Genomic DNA, 13,587 nt, shown 5'->3' with positions numbered 1-13,587 from the left:
TTTAAAAAAAACATGTTTTTTGGCAAAATGTGCAGCGATTACACATTGTGTTCAAAGACAACAGCGATACTGCTACTCGGCGAACCTCATCTCTTACCCTTGGTGCCTACTGGTGCTAGCGTTGGTACATTTCCTTTATCATCTTTGCTGCCCCATAGAGCACCATATACGGGACGCTGTCCAATTCAGCACCTTTGTATACCACCAGACAATCTCATGACTCCCCTGTCCCTTGTGTTCGCATTTACACATTTGCCAACCGACAGAAATGAGCAATGCATAATTGCCCAATACACATTTGAAAAATATAAATATTGAAAATGGAGGGTTGCAGCTGGGCATTCGAGGTCCGCCGCATTTCGCCGATGATTCAAATTATATAATTAGCCGAGGCCTCTAGAGGCATATTTGTGGCGTGTAGGCCCCCTCCTACACGGCCATCCTGCTCCTGGTCCATCAAGACACGCGTTCAAACTAGCGCTGCTGTCAGAGCTACCACTGAAAGTTTTGCCTCGTGCCAGCGCATACCACTAGAGCCGACTACTTTCTGGAAACTTTTAAGCCCACGAGAGTCACTGAGCTGCACCATGTGTTACACGGGGAAGGGGAGATGGGGGGTGGGGGAACCCAGACTATCCGCCGTGATGCACAGGGCAGACGGATGAGCGCATCGCGTGTTGGCGACCCGAAGGACTTGGGGCAGTGGAGGAGGGGCGGAACGCGTCTGCCTTACGATGAGGCACATGCATTACACGCCACCTGCTAGATATATTTTGTGCATCACCACAATTTAGTGCTGTAAAAACTCTCCCTCCATCACTCGTCGCATCTCTCAGGCAACACGGTTATTACATAAAAATAAATGTGTCGCACACTGCAATTTAGAGATTCCCTAAATAAAGAAAACCGGAGATGTGCATAATGAAAATGTTCTAGTGATGCGCATCAAGCCTGGATACCGGATTAAGAGATGGCTATGATTAGGAATGACTTGGGAATAGAGATTAGAATGGTGCCCCACTAAGTAGCTAATGAAACATTAATAGGCGAGACATTTTGTTCGCAACAACTTCGTGCAAATTCTTTGCTGCGATAGCTGCAGCCACAACTTAATCGTGCTGCCAGCTGTCTTGTTTCAGAACCGCGCGTTTCGTGCGGCACTTCGGCGTTTGGAATGGATCGCACACGACATTTAATAAACGTCACCGTCAACGTGAACCAAAATGAGTTGATTTGTTTGATCTGGACAAATATTTACAACACCAACAAAATTCGTTTGGCTTCCCTGAGCTCTATCTCTCGTCTGCGTGTATTCGTTATTAAACCAAACAAAGTTTAAATATTGATTTAAAGCTTTCGTGACTGCAGTAATTCATATTCTTAGCTCTTTCGGTAAAGTCACGTTGAAGGGAAACAATAAAATAATAATATATAAAACAATAAAAATTATCACGACGTTTCGACCATAACGCAAACGGTTATCATCAGGTGCCGTTGGTTTTTCACACCTGATGATGACCGTTTGCGTTATGGTCGAAACGTCGTGAGAATTTTTATTGTTTCATATATATTTTATTATGTTATTGTTTCCCTTCAACGTGACTTTACCGAAAGAGCTAAGAATACAAAGTTTGTTTACGTAACAGCCGGATCAGCTCGCGCGCCCGGTGCCTTCGGAAGCCCCCCCCCCCCCCCCACAAAGGCGCGAGATGCGAGAGCGCCGTTGCCACGCCAGCCACGAGGGGCTACGGCGGGATCCGGCGCTCGCTTTTCACGGTGCGGATGGAGCGGCAGCCGCCTGGAGCGCGCTTTTCGCGACGTTGCGTTACCCGGCCCCGTTTGCTGCACCCCTTGCACCCCGATGGGGCCGGTCACCACGTGCACCCTCGACACCCTCTTTACAATAACTGCCGCTCCTGTGGTTCATTCTAAACAAAACACCCACACTCCTCTCCCGCCTCCCAGTGTCTTCTCATATCCCCGCAGTTGTGGATGCCTCCACCCAATGGCCGGCGGCTTCTGCTTATGCCCCCTCCTCGGGCACAAATTGTGCCTCTGCTTGACAGTGGAGACGCATTTGGAAATCAAGACAGCTGCTGCATGCAAAGCGTTGCCACCGTTCTGACAGCATCACGACTTTAAATGCGCTCCACTCGGGGAATGCAGATAAAAAAAATGTGCTATGTCTTTAAAATTGTTTGCCTCTAAAAAAACAACCCCTCTTTTCCCACCGAGTATACACAATCAATGCGTGTTTAGCCTGCATGTGAAATCACCATCATGTTTGCGAAGTAACTTAGCAGCCTTGAGCTGCGCTGAGGTTTCTGTGGGAGACAAAATGGACATTATGATTTATCTATTTTTGTGCAAAGTTTCAGATAGAAATCGGTACATGGGGTATTAGGTCTATTAAAGTCGTAATTGCATGCCACATGCACTGCTCATTATTTATGTGCTCTGCGTCATCCTGCTACCCACGGGTGGCAGAGAAGGCCGGGGAATGACTCTTGGTGAAGATTGCCTGTAAATACGGAGTGCAAATTTGTACTGCACACGCACAGGACCTGAGCAGAGCAAACCGACGAAAATATCAAATACAGGGTCCTACGGGGAGTCACGCTACCCGAAAACGCCATCACGGCAATCAAACCAACGGTGCAAAAAGTACAACAAATGGGGATGGTGAAACTGAATTTGAAATAAAGAGACTAATTATTTGCACACCAATATATATAAAAAATAAAATTCCCATGTCGAACATATGCAAATGCCACCTGATATTATTTTTCAAATCAGCACGTGACTATTTGAATAAATGTTTAATGTAGAAATAACCATCATTACATAAGTATCCTGGTTACATGGCAAATCATTCGTAGCTATTTTATGCAGATGTAATTCGGCAAATTTCATCATGGGTTCAAAATGCGCAGGTTATTGTGATGAAAGGGTACTATTTAAATGCATTTAGAAACATGCACAGTAATACTAAAACCAACAAAATCTAATAAACTATGACCTCCACAATAACACCATGAAATAAAAAAAACCATAAACAGCTTACAGTCTCTCCAATGATGGGGAAATTCTGTACGTGTTTCATATTAATTTCCTTCCCCGGCGAATGCATTAAAGTCACACATGACATTAGAAACCCTAAAATTAGATACAAGGACAGTCATAGCTGGCATAGGCCACATCGAGTATGCTGCATTACACCCTGCTCTCCATTTTTCCAGCTTTCTTCAGCGCTGCCATGCCCAATGTTAACGGACACCTGGTTGGGAAGCCTTACCAGACAACACCACGTGCCCAGCAAATTCCCTACCTGCCATCTGTGTCGGGAGGACACTGTCAAAGTTTGTTTTTGTCAGTGTACTTAGCAAACCTGTCTCAGCAACAAAGGCACGTGGGCATAATATTCCCTTCCAAAACGCCACCTCCTATTAAATTAACTTGCCCCCAGCGCCAAATAATGTAGATTCCCCCCCCCGCCCCTGTGACAGGAGACTCCATCCTGCCAGCCCACACTGGGAGACTCCAGTCCAGCATCACGATTGTATTGGCAGGTCCGGGTTTTCTGTCCACTGAGGTGCAGTGGTGTGCTCCCCCGTGGTTATTGAGCGGCAAGCGCGCGCCTCTGTTGAGCGCGCCGCTTGGCTCACGGATGTATTTGTCTCTGCCACCGACTGTTCTGAAGACAGGTGGTTGAAGCCCTTTCATATGTAACGTGCTGCATCCCACATAAATGACCGTGCGACACATCACAACCCGCGGCGGCGAGCATCGAACAAACAATGCAACGGTCACAAAAGCAGGATCATAATTGCTTTTCGTTCTCATTTTAAAAACACACACAATGCGATGTTTGAAGACAATTCAGTAGAATATTCTATTTTATTTTTCCCATTTTTTTTTTACACGCTCGTTATTTGTAATGGTAGAGACTTGCAGTCTTGACACCACGAGTCACGACGGCAGTTTGCTGCATTCCTCGACTCAGCTTTGATTCCACCCAACGGAGCAGCACAACTCGATGGCACACATTGCAGAACATTTCAACCACACGTGTTCTCGGCTGCGAAAATACCAACAATGCGTTCACGAGTCTGAAAACTTCAGCACTCATCAGCATGCAGCCCTTCCGGATAGTGAGAGAGCAGGAGCACTGGGACAATACGCGGCTGATGCAGTGACCAATTAATAAATTATCACGTTCTAACTCTTAAGTTGCATTTTCGCAACTCCTCTCCCATAACCATTTTAGCTCCATTTTACTTCATGAATGTTATTTTCAAGATGTGCATTTTTAATGCACCAAATCCCTCATCCTTGACAATAAATCTTGCCCGACTTGTCAAGCTTCATCTGAACGCAACACACGGCGCAGGATTGTAAGCCATATCCAGTTCACGTCAATAGCTCTCGTCTAGATAAAGCTCGTCATCTTTTTCAGGTCTCGCTTTCCAAAGATATGTCGTCTCATTTTTGTTTTCTACTAATCGTACATACATACATGCTTAATTGAGGTTGATGGGTAATGCAGTGTCTATCGCACTGCACCGTAAACTCTACTACCCAAGTTCGATTCCCGCCCATGGCCAAGTGATATCTGTGCAAGCCCTGGGTACCCACATCACCCGGCAGTGTCCAGCATGATAAAGTATGGTCAAGCAAGCCCCATGACCGAAAAGTTTCTGGAATCTTTTGTCCAGCAGTGGATGTGACAAAGCGCTGTAGAAAAATACTCAACATACGAAAGCAACATTCAATATATCCACAGCGAGCGCCCCCCCCCCCCGAGTGTCGAATAATTATCTGCCACAGCTCTGATGCCAACACTTGATCACAAATCCCCAACACCTCAAATCACTGTATTGGTTCTGTCTGGGGGGGGGGGGGGGGGCGGGGGCAGGAAAGTGCACCCGGACCCCCCCTTCCTACTCCCACCGACATGTACCGCAATCAGTGCCCCTCCTCTAAGATGTGCAACATCACAACACCACCACGCTTCGTCCTACTGCTCCACCCCCTGCTCACATGCTACATCTTGGCTGGTTGCGGAGATGTAATTTATCTCTCTTCTTCCCTCCACGTTCGAATAAAGATGAGTTTGAATGCAACAACATGCGAGTTTTTGTACCAGTCGTATCTAGCCCAGTATTCTTCACTGACTTTCAGAGGGGAAGGGGGGAGGGTGCACTTACGCAGATAAGACATCACCAGTGTGAGGGCCGCCACACGTTTGAAACCATTGGGGTTTGACAGCAGCACAATGATGAGGCATTTTCACATTCGTGTTGTCGGGGGCCGCACGAAAGGTCACCAGGGGGCCACCAGGGGCCCGCGAGCCTTGCAATGAAGAACGCTGACATAGCCGTTTGTTTTGGGACTCCTCGGTTTTGTACAACATTGCTTGTGGAGTTGTCCTGTCGGTAATCTTCACCAAAAAGCATTAAAGACACTGAAATTGACAAAGATTCCGAACTACGATGTGACATTGGCCTACTTGAACGCACTCGTCATAAAAGTCCCTCCGCCTACAAAGCGTTTTGTAAAAGCTCGCGATACATTTCTTGCGTTAACGACACTCAATGGCAACGATTGAAAGTTATTCTCATCCGCCATATGCGTTTCATCGTTGTAATGGGAAACAATCGGAGGTTGTACACATTGCGTTGTCTCTGCATCACCTTTTCACCTTTCACAGCCACCAGCGCAGCGCCAGGTGTCCCAGTTGTGCTTCAATGGCAGCAACAACAACAATGTGCAGCACATTGACTCAAACAGCTTAAGAGACAATTTTATCAACTTGCAGCTTATCTTATCGGTCAGGTTTACCTCTGGTACCTCAGGGTCAAGCGATGGTGCCAATCGCTCACAGTTAGCCATTTACGAAAGGCCGATAGGATCGGAATTAATTTCGTGGCCTTTTATTGCCTTGCGGCCCCAACTGGACTCCCGTCTTCCCCGCAGGGACGGGTGACCCAACTCCACACCCTCCTCCGTTCCGAGTGTCCTCTCCGTTTAATTAATCCTGATGTCTACTTAAAACCCCAAAGCAATTAATTGTTCCAACAAGGACAGCTGTCCAAATCTCTGTAATTTACCAGAAAAGGTAGGGTCTACGTTCTGTAAGTGCCGCAGTTGGAAATGGCCAAACCACTATTATTTTACTAGGCAAGGCCCACTGAGCTACCTCGCTCTTTTTCATAAGTGACCTGGCCACAATTGATAGCTCACTAAAGTGGCTCATCTTGTGGAAGAGTATAGCAGCCATGTACTCTAAACGCATGTTTCTAAATGTGGAGGGAGAAAGCGGAGGACCCGAAAAAAAATCTGCGCTATCACAGGGAAAACATGCCAACTCCAAAAAAACAGGCCATCAGGGTCGGGATCGAACCCATGACCCCCTATATACCAGGTGAGGTAGTTAACATCTTTCTGCCGGTGGCACCCCTTGCTCCCCCCCATCCACCCCTGCAGGTCTCTCCAAATGCCAGGTTGATCAAGATTGAGACGAATGGAGCGGATCCTGTTGGTTGCAAGTCTCCTAAACTAAAATCGGTGGCTTTGTGGGCTTGCATCAATCCCTGTGCACCAAATGAATGTGTCACTGAATTTAGAGAGCAAAAAAAATGAAACTCTAAAAAGATTGCCAGATAACTCAACATTTAAAGACACCCTAAGCGAGAATTTCAAGGAAAATTTAGCAAATATTTACACGGGAAGAATGTATGTTGAAACACATCGCGAAAATCTTTTCCAACTTGGTAAAAGATTCTCATTAACTTTCAACGTAAATTTCGAATCTTTTACAAAGTTGTGATGGACCGACACAATGAAGCTGTGATAGCACTGTAAGTATCAAGCTTACATCATTTGCCAGATCGCAAACTGAAACACTACTTTTTCAAATAACATTGTAATACTTTAGCAGATACTTTGACTTACGACATGTTTACAGCTGCGTCAGCATATGTGCAACTGTGACATGCAACTCAGGATACGTCGATGCATTTTAATGCATACTTAACAGCGCAACCGATGTATTGCAAAATTGACCAATCAATCAATGAAGCAGTGATCATTTACAACCCATAATTTAAACTTTGCACAAGTGTGATATTAGCCGTGCACATTTTCCACAGAAAATACAAATCGCTTATAAAACAGAGATTTTTAACCCTAGTGTCTTTCCTGTTGTATAGTCCTTAAAGAGTAAAAGGGCACGTTTGAAGATGCAGAGATTAAGGTGGCTGCATGGTGTATAGCCTCTTTGATTTAACACAATCTTGTGGCGTTATCAGATTGCTAAGACATATTTCATCGTACTTCATCATAGGATAAGATTAAACACCATAAACAAGGAAAGTGTTTTTTTACTGGCCAATATTTTGAGGCCCTTTAAACCGTCAATACCTGCTTCTCTCCCATTGCGTCCTATATTCGTTGTTGATAACCATCTCTGCTGCACAAACCCTTTATTATGGGTTTTTTTTTGGCACAAATTGAAAAAGTGGTATCCAAAAAAATAACTATTGGTTTTATAGGATTTATCAGCCTCACGGCTAGAAAACATTTACGGTCATATCACACAAAGATATCGCGATCAAAAAGGTTAAAGGTTGGACATTTTACCCACATCTTCAGGAAGCTCCGGAATGATAACACATCTTCAGCACGGTTAAACCAGATATGTTTCTCTCAGATATAACTTGTCACCTTTCCAACAGATAAAGTCCAAGTCAGTCATAAAGACTGTCAACATCACTTTTCCCTATTCTTAGTATAGAGAAACGGAGCATGCGGACAAAGCAATGCATTATTAAACTATATATATAAAAACTAATTATACGTGACAAATGTCTATGGTATAAAAGCAGATGACATAAAACAAAAATGATTATAGGATGTACAAAAACTAGAACATATTTTAAAAATATATTCGAGGCGTATTGATAGGGGTTGTTCAAAAAGCAAATGCCTTAGCGACGTGCTATACCACGTATGGATAGAATCTCTTTCTTGAGCCCACAGAGCAACATTCGAGGGTAAACTATGGTACATGTGCATCCATTTTACCAACTTATGTGGTTATAGCTGCCGCAGAGCATTACACTACTTTCACAGCTATTTTACCCAACACATTTGAGTAAATTACGACGGAATAACAAAGGGAGAGCAGGGAAAACAACAGCATTAATTCTTAATGCGGAAAGGACACACTTCTGGTCTCTGATCAGGAACAGCATGTCCTTTCACTGCACCTTATACCAGGCTCCAAGCTGCGGTCATCTGTCCAAGTGTAAGGGCGAGTTGGACGAATGCCCCTGCCATATCTGTCTGCCCATGAGGACATATCTAAGGACGATTCCTTTTTAGAGATCCACAATGCGTGGCTGGAATCATGTGCCTATTGTTAACCAATACAAACCCCGAGCTGAGAACGTGCCGCAAGAGCTGTCTGCTCGATTTTACCGAATGTATCATTCTGTTAATGTTTGATGCAATTACCGAAATAAAAACTTGTGGGTGAAAAAAAAACAGAGCGACAAACACAGACATTAGTAGAATGTTGAGTATGCTTTATTTCAGCATCAATGGCTTGGATAGAAATCCAAATGGAAATAATAAAATGTGAAAATCTCAGCAAGACACAATAACAAACACTTCCAAAGTAAACACAAGCTACGCGGATTAAATAATACAAGTGTTGGGTGATATTAAACAACTGTGAGATTGCTGCTATTAGACAGAAATTATGGATATTTTATTACATTTAGGTGCCTGCTTTATATGATCCCCCCCCCCCACCGTGAATGTTTCCCATCATACCACGATAGATCAGCATTTTGGAGTTGGGCCTTTGATGACAGAATAAATCACCGTGCTCTTCTGTATACAGTGGGATCATCAATACATAAATCAGTCCTCCTACAAGAGGAAGTAAAAAAACTGCCGGGATTTCTTCGGGATTTGGAGATGCCACACATCACACACCTCTCAGCAATGAAAATTAAACCGACAGAAGGCTCAAACTCCTTGTAAGATTACACAACAGCTGATAAATTATTCAAGTCCCACTTGTCCACACTTTGCTGCACAATGCTGCACACAGCTCCCTAAAGGTGTTTGCAGTCCGAGGCAATGGCCTTTCGATGTTATATTTTACATTGCCCATGTCAACAGGCAGGTAATCGGTCACAGCTTTCCCACGTCTGATGAGGTCCCGTCATCCACACCACCCTCAGCTGGCGGCAGTTCTGCCTTGGTCTCTAGCTCTGAGCCATCTCCGGGAACAAGCTCAGTCTCTTCCGGATATTCTGCAGCTAAACTCGGCCACTGCGATGCACCGGTCACTAGACCCATCATCATTTCACCTAGAGACCCGGGGCTTGGCCTGCCTAGGCCCGAGTCGAATTGACTGCCGTGTAGAGGCTGCTGGGCGGCGGTGTCGCTGTGGAGCATGGCAGCCGGGTTCGCCGCTGTCATTGCTTCATCCGGATCGAGGCCGTCGGGGCACGGCAGCTTCATGAGCACCTCCCGGAGCTGTGCGGTGTGTCGCTGCACGCCAGAACGGACAGAATACCGCGTCTCACTTGGTGCACCGCGACTGTGGTTGATTTTAGCCTGAAGTTAGTTTACTGAACATGAAATATGCGATGACATTTTTTTTTAAATGGAACGAAATAATCTCAACCGTTTTCTTTTAATGCAGGATATCAAGTGATACACAATTACGTGCAACTCCTACGAGGCTTTTTGGAGAACATCAGCTACAGCACCAGCCACTGCTGGATGAAGGCCTCTCCAAACTGCCACCATCTCTCACGGTATTGAGAAGCAACACTTTACCCAACACCTTCAAGACAAGGTCTTTTGCCGAGATAAAAACTTGATTTTCTAGCCCATGCCCCCATCCACTGGTCGCTTAGTGTTAACTATGAGCATATGCCACAAGGGATCGTAACATCCTCATTCCATGAACCCAAGAGAAACCAATGTGGAAAATATGGGAGGGGGGGCGGTGAGAAAGAAGACTGACACCTAAACAAAGCAGTGGATATGACTCAACATGTACCTGTAAATAAACAGAAGAGGAGGTATGAGAACAGAACCAACACATCCAACTTACCTGAGCAAAGGGATGGACCCAGACACAACTTCCCCAGTGATTAGAGTAGTTTAATGTAGGGATGTATGGGAGGGAGACCAGTGGACAGGTAGTATGATCTCAAAAAACAAGATTTTACCCAGGCTCAAAAACCTCATTTTATCTTCGTCTATGCTGCTGGACACTATTAGCAATCATACCAAAGGTCGTAACTGGCAGAGGGACAGGTCACTCCTCGAATGACAGAAGACAGAACTGTTCTCCCAAAGGGAGCATCCTGCAAAGTCAAGATGTCCAAGCCTGTAGTTTCTGGAACATGTATGCGGTGACCTCCAATGACACGTTGAATGCCCTGGCCCATGATACCCCCACTGCTCTTGTGGAATGAGCCCTTAACACATCAGGTGAATCCTTTCTGGCGAGAGTGTAGCAGTGTCTAATGCACTCCTTTGGCCATCCAGAAATTCAGACGTTTCAGGCCACATTTCATCTGACAGCGTTCCTATACAGGACAAACAGCCACCGTGATCCTCACCAAACCAGCACCTGTTCTGAAAATCCCAGGTAAGTGAACCTTACCCTTTGAACGTCCATGCAGTCAAAGGGAAACGCCTGACGTCTGGGAAACACCCTCTGCCCCACCACAGTAGGTCCCTCTCAACTGGGAGGGTCAGTGAGTGGCCTATTATAAACTGCAGGAGATCTGAATACCAATGTTAACCCGGTCCAATGCGAGGAAAACAAGTGTTGTCCGGCCCAATGAAAGGCAAGCAACATAACTAATGCCCTGCCCTCATCCTGACCACCACTCGTGTTGCCGCAGCAAGTGAGATATGATTTCTGGCAAACCCGGATAGGAAAATTATGTAAGGCCATATGCACTGCTCTGAGTTACTGGAGAATGAGGCTCCCTTCAGTGTGCGGTAGCCATTTGCCCTGCACTAGAATACCCTGCAGGTGAGCTACCCACTCCCATGCGCTCGCATCACTCCAGAGGATGAGGTCTGGTGGAGGGCCTCCCAATCGTCGACGATTCTTCAGATTTTTTCATGCTGTCCACCAAGGGAGGCTCTCAACCGACTGTTCGGTCAATATGACCCACTAATTGACTGTCGTGAATAGGGTCCCAATAGAACAGCAGAACCCACTGAAGCAGCCTCATATAAAGGCCCGACCAGGGCAACAATTATGTTGTTGAGGCCACAGGTCTGAGTTGCAGATCTTTGGAGTGCTGGCTGAGGAGCGCCTTTTTGTCTGGCAGACACATTTGGCACTCATCCACCGAGATGTCGACTCTGAGGTGGTAAGGTCGTTGGGTTGGATACAGTGAGGGAAAAAAGTATTTGATCCCCTGCTGATTTTGTACGTTTGCCCACTGACAAATACATGATCAGTCTATAATTTTAATGCTAGGTTTATTTGAACAGTGAGAGACAGAATAACAACAAGAAAATCCAGAAAAACGCATGTCAAAAATGTTATAAATGGATTTGCATTTTAATGAGGTAAATAAGTATTTGACCCCTCTCAATCAGAAAGATTTCTTGCTCCCAGGTGTCTTTTATACAGGTAACGAGCTGAGATTAGGAGCACACTCTTAAAGGGAGTGCTCATAAACTCAGCTTGTTACCAGTATAAAAGACACCTGTCCACATAAGCAATCAATCAGATTCCAAACTCTCCACCATGGCCAAGACCAAAGAGCTTTCCAAGGATGTCAGGGACAAGATTGTAGACCTACACAAGGCTGGAATGGGCTACAAGACCATTGCCAAGCAGCTTGGTGAGAAGGTGACAACAGTTGGTGCGATTATTCGCAAATGGAAGAAACACAAAAGAACTGTCAATCTCCCTCGGCCTGGGGCTCCATGCAAGATCTCACCTCGTGGAGTTGCAATGATCATGAGAACGGTGAGGAAGCAGCCCAGAACTACACGGGAGGATCTTGTCAATGATTTCAAGGCAGCTGGGACCATAGTCACCAAGAAAACAATTAGTAACACACTACGCCGTGAAGGACTGAAATCCTGCAGCGCCCGCAAGGTCCCCCTGCTCAAGAAAGCACATAAACATGCCCGTCTGAAGTTTGCCAATGAACATCTGAATGATTCAGGGGACAAATGAGTAAAAGTGTTGTGGTCAGATAAGACCAAAATGGAGCTCTTTGGCATCAACTCAACTCGCCGTGTTTGGAGGAGGAGGAATGCTGCCTATGACCCCAAGAACACCATCCCCACCGTCAAACATGGAGGTGGAAACATTATGCTTTGGGGGTGTTTTTCTGCTAAGGGGACAGGACAACTTCACCGCATCAAAGGGACGATGGACGGGGCCATGTACCGTCAAATCTTGGGTGAGAACCTCCTTCCCTCAGCCAGGGCATTGAAAATGGGTCGTGGATGGGTATTCCAGCATGACAATGACCCAAAACACACGGCCAAGGCAACAAAGGAGTGGCTCAAGAAGAAGCACATTAAGGTCCTGGAGTGGCCTAGCCAGTCTCCAGACCTTAATCCCATAGAAAATCTGTGGAAGGAGCTGAAGGTTTGAGTTGCCAAACGTCAGCCTCGAAACCTTAATGACTTGGAGAAGATCTGCAAAGAGGAGTGGGACAAAATCCCTCCTGAGATGTGTGGAAACCTGGTGGCCAATGACAAGAAACGTCTGACCTCTGTGATTGCCAACAAGGGTTTTGCCACCAAGTACTAAGTCATGTTTTACCACCAAGTACTAAGTCATGTTTTACAGAGGGGTCAAATACTTATTTCCCTCATTAAAATGCAAATCAATTTATAACATTTTGACATGCGTTTTTCTGGAATTGTGTTGTTATTCTGTCTCTCACTGTTCAAATAAACCTACCATTAAAATTATAAACTGATCATTTCTTTGTCAGTGGGCAAACGTACAAAATCAGCAGGGGATTAAGGTCTCGAGACTGGCTAGGCCACTCCAGGACCTTAATGTGCTTCTTCTTGAGCCACTCCTTTGTTGCATTGGCCGTGTGTTTTGGGTCATTGCCATGCTGGAATACCCATCCACGACCCATTTTCAATGCCCTGGCTGAGGGAAGGAGGTTCTCACCAAAGATTTGACGGTACATGGCCCCGTCCATCGTCCCTTTGATGCGGTGAAGTTGTCCTGTCCCCTTAGCAGAAAAACACCCCTAAAGCATGTTTCCACCTCCATGTTTGACGGTGGGGATGGTGTTCTTGGGGTCATAGGCAGCATTCCTCCTCCTCCAAACACGGCGAGTTGAGTTGATGCCAAAGAGCTCCATTTTGGTCTCATCTGACCACAACACTTTCACCCAGTTGTCCTCTGAATCATTCAGATGTTCATTGGCAAACTTCAGACGGGCATGTATATGTGCTTTCTTGAGCAGGGGGACCTTGCGGGCGCTGCAGGATTTCAGTCCTTCACGGCGTAGTGTTACCAATTGTTTTCTTGGTGACTATGGTCCCAGCTGC

General features: G+C 45.7%; 1 protein-coding gene and 1 long non-coding RNA gene across 7 annotated transcripts in view; one reads left to right on the top strand and one right to left on the bottom strand.

Annotated features, from left to right (window-relative positions):
- LOC116939420 (uncharacterized) overlaps positions 1-10,414 on the top strand; it is a 33,889-nt gene extending 23,475 nt beyond the window's left edge. The window contains exon 3 of the long non-coding RNA XR_004402406.2: positions 9,722-10,414. This is a non-coding gene — a long non-coding RNA (uncharacterized LOC116939420). The remainder of the gene's footprint in view (positions 1-9,721) is intronic.
- The window catches only part of BIRC6 (baculoviral IAP repeat containing 6), a 165,484-nt gene continuing 160,468 nt past the window's right edge, over positions 8,572-13,587 (bottom strand). For all 6 annotated transcript variants that reach the window (XM_032947717.2, XM_032947722.2, XM_032947718.2 and 3 more), the window contains one exon: positions 8,572-9,567. In XM_032947717.2, the coding sequence (XP_032803608.1) occupies positions 9,205-9,567 (363 nt within the window). In that variant the 3' untranslated portion in view covers positions 8,572-9,204. The remainder of the gene's footprint in view (positions 9,568-13,587) is intronic.

The sequence above is a fragment of the Petromyzon marinus genome, chromosome 6 (assembly GCF_048934315.1).
Source record: "Petromyzon marinus isolate PM22_M1 ecotype Great Lakes invasive population chromosome 6, UKy_Petmar_22M1.pri1.0, whole genome shotgun sequence".
In the NCBI taxonomy this organism is placed as follows: Eukaryota; Metazoa; Chordata; class Hyperoartia; order Petromyzontiformes; family Petromyzontidae; genus Petromyzon; species Petromyzon marinus.
Note: the sequence above shows the minus strand (reverse complement) of the source record. Positions and strands in the feature narration are given on the sequence as shown.